Here is an 11,683-nt window from a genome sequence, read left to right on the forward strand (position 1 = left end):
ATATTTGCTGACAAAAATTCTAAGGAAATAATCAGCCCGCTTCCACGGACTTTGTCGCCATCTTCTGCCTCTTTTGGGTGCTACACCCCCCCCCCCCACCCCCAGATACCTAAAAATGACGGGGAATAAAGTATTTAATCAATTGCAAACATGTATGCTTTCCTCTTCAGAACTATTTGAATCATATTCATAACTGCATGAGTAACAAGAAAGCATATTCTCCGAATCTGAAGCCATTGTTTTGATTCTCGAGCAAGGCAAGACGTCTTGGCGTGACACCACGAACAAGGGGGCGGGACCTTCTGAAACTGGCCACTTCCGGTTTCAAATTGAAGTGGTTTTTAGACACTCTAAGTCATTTTTATTGGTGTTTTGCATTTCACTAAAAATATCATGCTGTGTGTTTTGGGTATTTTAGATGCGATAAAACGTTTTTCTGATGTCAGTTAGGAAACAAAAAAGTGATGTCGGTTGTCCTTTAAATCAGGTCAATCCACACTGAAGGCCCAAGTTGTCATGATCTGGTTGGCGACCAACGGGGGGCGCTATCGGCCCCGCCTGGACCCCCGGCACGATCATTCGGTGTCGGGTAATTGTGAAATGTCATTTTATGCTGTTGTATGCAATTGTATGCATTGTGTGCAGTGCATGTGTTTGTTTAATCTTGGCTGATTTTTAATCTTGGTTTTCTTTTGATACTTTGTATTTTTTCTGTTCAGATGATTTTGATGTTTTAGATTTTGTTCCTGCTGACTTTATTTTAATACAATTTACCAAACACAACCTCCTGCTCACTCCTGCCTGCTTTTTGGGATCCGCACCCGCCATCACCACCTTGCACAACGTGACACAAGTACACCGATGTAAGCGTCAAGTTTTAATTTAGGAGGAATATCCCATTAATATTATTATTGTTATTATTCTGTTCTTAACAACTAAAAAAGTAGGAGATACTTAGGAACTAATTTGGCAACACATTCCCTAACCAAGATCAAACAAACAGCACGCAGTAGTCTCAAATCTGTCTTTCTCCCGAAAATGGCTCAGTGCCTGTCAATCAAGTCTCGGTCCTACTCCCTGATTGGTCCATCTCCGCGTGGGGCCGGGCCACGCCCACCGAGCCACATCAAGCCTGTTTGTTCGTTGCCTCTCCCGGTGTCCTTTCTCACCCCACTTTTCACTCTCATCCAGCCTGCATCACAGGCGATGCATAAAATCGCTTGTCCTTAGCGGAATATCTTTCACATTATTATATTTATTAAAAAAAAAAACGCTTTTCTTAAACTTAAAGAGAATCATCATGTTGAACAGAGTTAGCGTCATGGAGAAGAGGATGGATTTTTCGTTCGACAGTTTTAGGAGTTAAATAAAGGAAGTTTGGCTGAATAGTCTTTTTGGAAGGGTGAAAATTGGAGAATAGAAAGATTAGTTTTTTAATGGAAACATGGCCCATAAACAAGTATCCGTGCACTTTCTCCTCTTCTTCCTCTTTGCCCACCTGCTCTGCGCTTCCGCTCGCCGGTCTCACTACTCCGGAAGAATCATGGAGAACTCCCCGGCCGGGACGCCCGTGGACGGGGTGGCCGTGCCGGTAGTCGCCGGTGTCTGCCCCGGTCTTGGGGGCACGTTGAAGGGGAGCTACGCGTCCGACTTCCGTCTCCTACTCCTCCGCGGACGCCGGCGCCACTTGGTTCTGGTGTCATCCAAACGTTTGGACCGGGAGTTCATCGCCATGTATGAACTTACCATGGAGCGGTGTACTGGGGTTCCGGTGTTGATCCAGGTGGAGGTGACGGACGTCAACGACAATGCGCCCCGCTTCAGAGCCAGTAACAGAACCCTGGAGGCGGACGAGTTCACCCCTCTCGGCACCGAGTTGGCTCGATTCGACGCCAAGGACGCAGACGCGGATGTAAATGGACGCGTTACAGTTTACGCACAACCCAAATCCAATTTGCTCCACGTGGACCCAGAAAGCGGACAGGTGACGCTGCTTGGATCCCTCCGCGGACTGAGCCGAGTCACAACCCGGCTGTACGCGAAGGATGGCGGGGAAGAGCCGCTGGTCGGCGGGCCGGTCGTCCTCGAAGTCCTGGTGCGACGATCGGGCAGGACCCAGCCGGTAAAGCGGATGTCGCGCGCCCTGGCTGAGGAAGTGACATACGCCGTGAGCGTCCCGGATCAAGCCGCCATCGGGGATCTGGTGTTCACGGTTCCCGACCGGAGGTTCGAGCAGCGATGGTTCGAGGTGAGCTCCGACGTCAACTCGCCGGTGCAGATTGAGAGGGACTCCGGGAGAGTCTTCCTGGCGCGTCGCCTGACAGAGCCTGCGGACGTGATGGTCAAGATCCACAAACACAGAGGTAAGACACACCATCGTAAGTGAATGATTATCATTGATTCATTGATTGGGGAGCGTTCTGTTGAACTGAGCTTTGGATTGAATATTATTTGATCTGGCGGTCCTTTCGGAGTGATTGTTCTCAACATTTGCTTTGGACAAGTTGATCCATATCCCCCCCGCACCATCTGAATGAACATTGTTTTGAGTAAAAATTGTCTGTGTGTGCGTGCGCGGGGGTCGTCTGCACGCGCAATGATAATGCTCACTTTTGACTGACAAATGTTCGCGAGAACCCGTGAGGAGTAGCATCACATCACGTAAATTTCCTTCTTTATTCTTGTACTTGAGTAGATTTCTCACATAATCTACTGAAAAATACTTAGCAGTACTTTGGTTGGGTATGATTGAAAACAGAACACACATACTTTCAAGTCGAAGTCAGTCAGCTTTATTGTCAAATATGCTAATATGCATGACATACAGCACAGATGACGAATACAGTAAAGTCTCGTTATATCGATATTCAAGGGAGTCCGAAAAAATATCGATATAACCGGGACTATCGATATATCCGACCCTGTTTGCATGTAATTTTCTCCGTGCGTGCATAGAAATAGTATCGATATAACCGGGACTATCGATATATCCGATATCGATATAACGAGACTTTACTGTATATACTGTTGTGCGTGTGCGCGTGCGTGCGCGCGTGCTCGTGTCTGGCTATGTGAAGTATGCTTGTTTGAGACTTGTTTGGTGTTTTGTCCTCAACCTGTGCTGCGCAAGCACGTTTGTCTATGCGAGAACCTCAGCGCACTTCACACAGTCGTTGCAGAAGCTCATCACAAAATCGACTCCGGAAACAATTCTCATCAAGTGTCTGTTTTTGTTTGTTTCACTCACCTTGTTTGTTTGTGTGCCTGTTTGTCTTGTAAATTGTTTGCATTCACACTTGGCTGCGAAATTTTACAGTCATGATAACGAAGATGTGGCTACTGTTGTGGATTTGTAAACATGCATTGATTAGTCCGTGTAAGCTCTCAGTCGTACAGCAGTGGACCATCGATGAGAAGGTTTCTTCAGCTGTCATCTGTACAAATTTGAAGGTTTCGCCTCCTATTCAAGAGGCTTCGTCAGCAAACTAAAGTCTGACTGGTCGTATCGGCCCTATTTATATATCCCTAATGTCCAGACATCCCCGGTGCCGCCATGTCTGGACATTAGGGATATATAAATAGGGCCGATACGACCAGTCAGACTTTAGTTCGCTGACGAAGCCCCTTGGATAGGAGGCGAAACGTCCGAAACCTTCAAATTTGTACAGATGACGGCTGAAGAAACCTTCTCATCGATGCACTGATTAGTGTTTCAATTTGACGCTGTGGTCTGTTTACTCAAATAAATGAACTGGAACACATCACAACTTACCATTGCAATCAGCAAGGCACCTTATATGTGAAGTAATATTGAGCCACAACAGATCTCGCAACTACTGTCAGCGGCCACGACTCCATTTCCCCCTGTAGAAGAAGGTGGTGCGTAACCCCAGCGTTTACTGTAGCACCTGATAATGTGGTGTGCCTTATATATGCAAAACTTTGATATATTTCTATAATATATTTGCAAAACATTTTCATTCATTGAAGGTGCGCCTTATAGTCCAGTGTGCCTTATATATGGAAAAAGTTCGTAAATACACCAATCATTTTGGGTGCGCCTTATACTCCGGTGTGCCTTATACATCGGGAAATACGATACCTTGAAAAATCGAGCTAAGTGACCCATAAAAGAAAATCAAAATGATGGATTTTTCAATTTCCTTTCAAGGATGTATTCTTGAAAAAAGTGAGTTTATTTGTAATAGATGTGCACACCAAATTTCATGTTGACAAATGCTAAATGTGGTCGCACAAAAGACCTAAAAATGGCCAAAATAACATTGGTGTCACAGGCTTGAGGCTCAAGGGGGGGGTGGGGCATTCTGAGCTTTTTTTTAAAAATTGATTGACATCATATTCATGTCAAGGTTGATGTGATCTTCATCTCAACTATGAAGTTGAGATGAGTGAAGTCTTTTCCAAACAAACGAGTGGCGTGTTGAGGATGACAACGTCTTGTTTGACAAGATGAAACGACATCCAGATGTTGGTCTGAGCGCCGCCCTCATCTCCTCACAATCCTACCGCACTGCCACCAGCAAAGTAAATGTTGAAGCAGGATTCTTAACTGGCCCCATCTGGGCAGCGGCTGAGCATCCAGGTCACGTTTGTTCAATCAGTGCGAGTTGGCCGCGTGGCTGTTGTTTATTTGCGCTAATTAGCTGTGTTTGCTCACCTGGACATCCCCTTTGCACCTCCCTCTAGGCCGCGCTCCTAAAAAGCCGGTGTGGGTTGGGGATTGTACGCGTCACTCAGACCCTTGGGCCCCTCCGACAGGAAGCTTTGTTTTTATTACGGCGGCCGGGCCGCGCCGACTGTGCCGTTTGTGTGATTTGTGGGACACGCTGCTGAATGTTGTGTAAACTCCCAACTCTGATTGAGGCGCTCTGCTTTTTGTCAACGGTCAAACCAGGGCGGTCGTGTCGTCGCATCAGGGTCTGATTGGTCCCCACGGTCGGTAGAATTGATGAGGCAAAGGTTTGATCCATGGTTGAAGTTAAGTGAAGCTAACATCGGGAAAGCAGAAGATAAAGTACATCCATCCATTTTCTGATCCTTTTTTATCCAGAAGATAGCATAATTTTAATGAAACAAAGCCTACAGTACATATGTTTAACCCTTTCATCGAGAGTGGCTGCTACACTGCCAGATAATGTGCAAAAATGTGTCCACTCCAGTGCAAGGGTTTTTGTCATTTTCACTCGAATTCCAGGACCCACAGAATATTACCTTTTAGACTACATAAGCGTTCAATACAGCATTAGAAAACTTACTTTCTTCTTTCATCAGAAAAAAAAAGTTAATTCCTAGTTATATGGGTCTGGAGTTATCTGGCTTTTAAATGGGGGTGGCTGTCACAATTACAATACAATAAATACATATTGATTTATATAACGCTTTAACAACAGCTGAAGCTGTAACAAAGCGCTAACATGGACAAAAGGTAAATGCTGCCCCCTCGTAGAATGTAAAAACATTGCCAGAGGTTTGACCAGAGCTTTATTGACACCCCCTGACAGAAACACCAAAACCCGAACAAATTCCAGAATGGCGCTCCACGCCATGCTTTTCAATTCCCAAATAAATTTGGGAATGGCAGTGAATGAGTCAACTTTTTGAGTCACAGGGCTACTGATTGTATGTGCGCAAACTCGAGGCCGGGGGGGTGAGATTCGGCCTACCAAATCATTTTATTTGGCCCGCGAAAGCAAATCATGTATGTTAACTTGCTAAAATCTGAACTGAAATTTCAAATTATTACATGGAATAAATAACGTTGAGATATTGCATTAATTTTGTTACCCTGTTTACACTCACTTGAACAATAATTTGACAAACCGTTGTAATTGACTTGAAACTTGAAATGCAAGGTGGTGGTGGACGCCAAAAAAAGCTGGCTGACGTGACAGTAATCTATTCATTTGTTGTCTGCAGTAAGTAATTTTGTGTTTTTTTACTTTCATAGCAGCCCTCCGATGGAAGACATAACTCCAAATTACCCTGTGGCTAAAATGAGTTTCACACCGGTAGCTTGACAAAAAGGTCCCGTGACTGATACGGCGACATATATCACTCGGTCGCTATCTGTTATTGAGGGGCTCAAACTTTATCTGTCAGTGGGAACATCTTTTGAAGCCCATTTGTTCCCTTCAAATTATGTGGAGAGGGATCTCAAAAGTCAGTCAACTAACAGAGGACATTTGAATCATTTTTGAATCAGCGTAAGCTAGTGGAAGAGTAAACTGTGACAGGCTATGAGATAATAACAGATGTGTGAACGAAGTAACATATGTTCATAGACCAAGGTTGGGGAGGTTTAGCTTAATTGAGATCTCCCCACCTCGAGTTGCAAGTTGGACACCCGTACCAAACAGAGACATTATTACATACGTAATTATCAGACAGCAAGATGCAGTGTCACAGTGTGAAATTTTCCTCAGTTGAGGCAATATCCTGGTTTCTCCGAATGGCAGAAAGTATTTGATGCCGCTCATCAATGGCAACAAGCCTCCCCGGCGACACACTTGGAGACTGGAAGAGAATCACAATTTGTTTTCCCCCTTCTTACGTTGGGTGAAAAACAATAAGGAAGAGTTGATCAGAGAGATAAACAGTCATCCAGTTGTCTTTGCGGAGCGAGAGAAACAATTATTTCAGCCAAATAAAGATCAGTGCCGTGCCGAGACAATCAAGCTATGTAATGAGCTGAAAATGCGGTCAGATTTTTTTTTTCAAAGCGATCATAGAAAAAAGTTGACATTGATTTTTTTTCATTGATTTTTTTCACACAATAATACTGTGAACGCAGCAGTTGGGAAACATGTTTAACTGGAGAACTTTTAACTGCACTCAAGCTCAAACCCGTCTCCTTTTAACGCAAACATGCCACAGTATTTCAGTATCAGAGTTTCTCTTTTGTCCTGGCAGCATTTGTACATCGATCTGTGACTTTGAGGCAGAATGCGTTATTTCAAGCAAGATGTCCGTTGCTTCCATACGGGTCGTTCTTGATACGTGTACCATAAGTGTTGATGTCGGAATAGAAGAACACTCCCATGGGCCACGATTATCACCTCCGACCCCTCCCTCAATAATATTTTTACTAGAAGTCACACACTGCGGGAACACAAATGAACAGACACACATACACACACACAGCGTCCAGTCGTTGATTAAAAGGTTTCTTCAGCCATCATCTGTACTTCTTTGAAGGAACCGGACTAAAGTTGTGCTGGTAACTCTGGCCCTATATACATCCCTGATGGCACCACCACCTCTGTCCATTATATATATATATATATATATATATATATATATATATATATATATATACAGTAAAGTCTCCTTATATCGATATATGGCCGGATATATCGATAGTCCCGGTTATATCGATATTTTTTTGGACTCCCTTGAATATCGATATAACGAGACTTTACTGTATATATATATATATATATATATATATATATATATATATATATATATATATATATATATATATATATATATATATATATATATATGTATATATATATATATATATATATATATATATATACATATATATATATAGGGCCAGAGCTACCAGCACAAATTTAGTCCACTGCCGAAGCTTTTCGAATGAGGAACGAAACATCCGACACCTTCAAAGAAGTACAGATGACTGGCTGAAGAAATCTTTGCATCAATGGACCACACCTGTACGACTGAGAGACTACACAGAAGTGTTCAGTTGTGTTGCTGCTTTTGTGTGTGTGAGTGTGTGTGTGTGTGTGTGTGTGGTTATGTGTGTTGGGCCTGAGGTGACACACAAGGTTTGTCACTCCGGTTTATTCCATTGTCTTTATTTGTGGATTAAGCCAAAGGCGGGAAGCAACCTGCCACCACTGTGAGGCTGTGTGTGTGCGTGTGTGTATGTGTTTCCCCGCCAAGCTAGCGCCGACGGATTGTGTCATGTGTCCTGGAGGCAGCTGAGCTTCACACAGAGTGCATTTGTGTGTCTGTCATTGTCATAAGCATTGATCACACCGCTCTCGATATGCACGTTTTTTTTGCGCTGGTATACGTGTGTGTGTGTTCTGTGTGTGTACGCGTGTGTGCAAAAATAAAAATGCTACAGGCTAAATTATGGTGGCCACATTCTGACGGTCCGCGAAATGACCTTTCAAAGGAGAGCAGTGTGGCCACACACACACACACACACACACACACACACACACACACACACACACACACACACACACAAACACACAACACACACACACACACACACACACACACACACACACACACACAAAACACACACACACACGCACACACACACACACACAAATTTGTGTCACATTAGCATGAATGCTAGGTAATGCTAATCTAGCATCGTGATAGCCCGGGATAGCTTTGTATCAGAGGTGGTTCGTAATTCATGTTGCCATAGTTACCACAAAAGACTAACTTAGTTAATTTTCTGATTGCTGAACTCAAGAAGTTGAGTTACTGATTACTTGATTTTAAAAGTAACTAATTTAGACTGTCAAGCCCACTTAACTCATTCACTGCCAGATAATGTATAAAAATGTGTGCACTCCAGTGCCAGGGTTGTTGTCATTTTCACTCAAATTCCAGGACACACAAAATATTGAGTTGGAGGACTACGTAAACATTAAATGCAGCGTAATACGGCTTAAACTCTCATCTTTCATAAAAAAAAAAACACGTTAATTCCTAAATTATATGGGTCTGGAATTATCTGAGCTTGAAATAGAGAAGGCTTTACAAAAGGCAAATGCTGCCCCCTCGTGGGAGGGAAAAACATTGCCAGAGGTCTGACCAACCCTTTATCGACCCCCCCCCCCCCCCCCCCCCCCAAGGAAAACCAAACCCAAACAAATTCGGGGATGGAGCTCCACGTCATGCATTTCAATTCCCGGATAAATTCGGGAATGGCTTTAATATTGATAGCCGCTTTTGCTGATACTTAATTGAAAGTACAGTCCCATTGAAAAAAATAGTTAACAATAAATATAATTTTGCACTAATGTCTGCAATTCAATCTATGGTGTCTAGGGGGTGCGGTCTCAACTCAGAGTCAATTTATGTGCATCCACGGCACATTTTTGTTTTGCTTTGCACTTAGTGGAATGTCCTAATGGCTTATTGACAGCCAATCGGCTGCTGCCTGGGGCCAGGCCAACTAGGACAAGGTCGTCCAATCAGTATTAGCACGTGTCCCAGGGACCCAAACACCAAACAGTAACCATGAATTTTCTGTCCGTCAGAAACATATAAAACACGCTTTGGTGTTTTTTTTTACAGTTCGTTTGATGTGGAAAATGTTTTTAATTTAACTCATTCACTGCCTTTCCCGAATTTGTTTGGGTTTTGTTTTTTCTTGTTTGGGTGCCGATAAAGCGCTGGCCATGGCCTCCTACCATGTTTTTCCATTCCACAAGCAGCATTTCACTTTTTTAGCATTAGTTCCAGCTTCAGCTGTTGTTAAAGCGCTATATAAACCAATATGTGTGTATTGCATTGTACTTTGGACAGCTACACTGATTTCAAACTCATATAACTCCATACCCATATAATATAGCAATTCACTCTTTTTTCTGATGAAAGAAAAGAGTCTAAGGTTTCTTAGGCTTCATTGAATGTTTATGTACTCCTAAAACTCAATATTCTGTTGGTCCTGGAATTTGTTTGACAATGACAAAATCCCTGGCACTGGAGTGGCCACGTTTTTGAACTTTGTCTGGCAGTGAATGAGTTAACTGGCGTGAAAGAGAAAATAAATCATAATGGATGATACATTCAAAAATATTCCAAATTAAATTAAATTGTAAAAATGCTGTGCAGTTGTGAAACATTCACAAATACAATACGGACATTTCATATGCGTAAATAAAGGGCACGAAAATGTAAGAAGTATTCTAAATAAAATCGCCAATATTTGAATAAATCTGACATATATCTATAGACAATTAATCCGTATAGTAATTCAGATTGTGTAGTTGTGTGTTAAAATACATTACATAAAATGCATGTTTTTTTTATGGTTGTCCACATACACATGCCGCACTTGGGCACCCCCCCCCCTTCCCCAGACACGTACACAACCGCCCCTCCCCGTGTAGGATCCCCTCAACAATTAACACAAAATTCCGAACCCAGCTGTGACGTGTGTTCGCATGTTATATGTTGCACGTGTCATGTGTGTGTGTGTGTGTGTGTGTGTGTGTGTGTGTGTGTGTGGGGGCAGAGGTCGGGGAGACGGCAGTGCATGTGTGTTGACGTGTGCTAGCTAATTATCTCCATGTTGGTTGGCAGCAATACGTCTGTGTAAGCTCTCAGTCGTACAGGAGTGGTCCATCGATGAAAAGGTTTCTTCAGACGTCATCTATACTTCTTTGAAGGTGTCGGACGTTTCGCTTCTTATCCAAGAAACTTCGTCAGCAAACGAATGTCAGCTAACAATGTCAGTTGAGAAGCGTTATTTAGGCAAAAGGAGTCATTAATGGTTGTATTTTTGTTCTTGGATGCCAACGAATGTTACTGAAGTGAGTTTTATAGCTCCAGTTGGACAAAAGTAGTGCTTTATTGTCATCTTGTGGCATCATGGTGATGAGTAACAATGTTGATGTGCGTTGAAGAGCTTTAGTTACACAAGTGTTTTGCTGTCATCCTTTGTTGTTATTCCTGTCAGACAGTAAGTTTAAGTGAGTTGAGGAGCTTATATTGGACACACATAATGCTTTGGCGCTCCCATGTGGGATTTTTAAAACTCATTCAGTGCCATTGTCTAATTTATTGAATTACAGAATTGAAAATATAACAGAGCGCCAGTCCCAAATTTGTTCGGGTTTTGGTTCTTCTGGGGGTGCAGATAGAGAGCTGGTCAGACCACCGGTAATGTTTTTCTCTCCCACGAGGGGGCAGCATTTGCCTTTTGTACAGGTGCCCCCAGTTCAAGCTCAGATAACTCCAGACCCATATAACTTGGGAATTCACTCGTTTTTTTTTTCTAATGAGAGAAGAGAGTCAAATGTTTTTAACTCTGGATGGCATGTTTACCGTATCCTAAAACTCAATATTCTGTGGGTCCTGCAATTTGAGTGAAAATGACCAAAACCCTGGCACTGGAGCGGAAACATTTTTCGCACATGGCCTGGCAGTGAATGAGTCAAAGTTTGAAGAGCAAACTAGCACAAAGTCATCTTTAAAAGGCAGCGTGGCCAACACTGTTAGAAAGCTTGACGTCCCCCCCAGCCTGTCCGTCAATCTCCTGTGCTCTATCTGGCCCCCTCCAAGTGGTCTCCCTTTCTCGGGGAGTCCCTCCGCAGGGTAAGAGGACCAGGGGATACACTTTTCTTCCTTTGCCCTGCAGCTTATCTACTCCCAGTGTGTCTCCCTGGGGGTGGGGAGGGGATGAAGAGAGGATCAGTCCCCCAAGGCAAACGAGTGTTCAGGGAGCAAAGAACTTTTTTTAAATATATGCACTTCAAAAAAGTTGACTGAGAAACCTCAGCTAGTGCAAAGCTATTTAATTGTGAACGTATGTTTAATTAGAAACATTTTTGTATATTTCTGTAAGTATGCATTTTAAAATTTTGATCAAGATTGATATAGATTACCATATTTTCCGATGTCTAAGGCACACCCAAAAAAAGCCTTTATTTCCTACAAA

At 43.0% G+C, this 11,683-nt stretch overlaps 1 protein-coding gene across 1 annotated transcript in view; it reads left to right on the forward strand.

Annotated features, from left to right (window-relative positions):
• Positions 1 to 1,186: 1,186 nt before the first annotated feature.
• The window catches only part of LOC148896330 (neural-cadherin), a 104,303-nt gene continuing 93,806 nt past the window's right edge, over positions 1,187 to 11,683 (forward strand). Inside the window, exon 1 of the mRNA XM_088998919.1 lies at positions 1,187 to 2,363. Coding sequence (XP_088855045.1) covers positions 1,445 to 2,363 — 919 coding nt within the window. The 5' untranslated portion in view covers positions 1,187 to 1,444. The remainder of the gene's footprint in view (positions 2,364 to 11,683) is intronic.

The sequence above is a fragment of the Hippocampus bargibanti genome, linkage group LG06, assembly GCF_051943395.1.
Source record: "Hippocampus bargibanti isolate YZ-2025 linkage group LG06, ASM5194339v1, whole genome shotgun sequence".
Lineage (NCBI taxonomy): Eukaryota > Metazoa > Chordata > Actinopteri > Syngnathiformes > Syngnathidae > Hippocampus > Hippocampus bargibanti.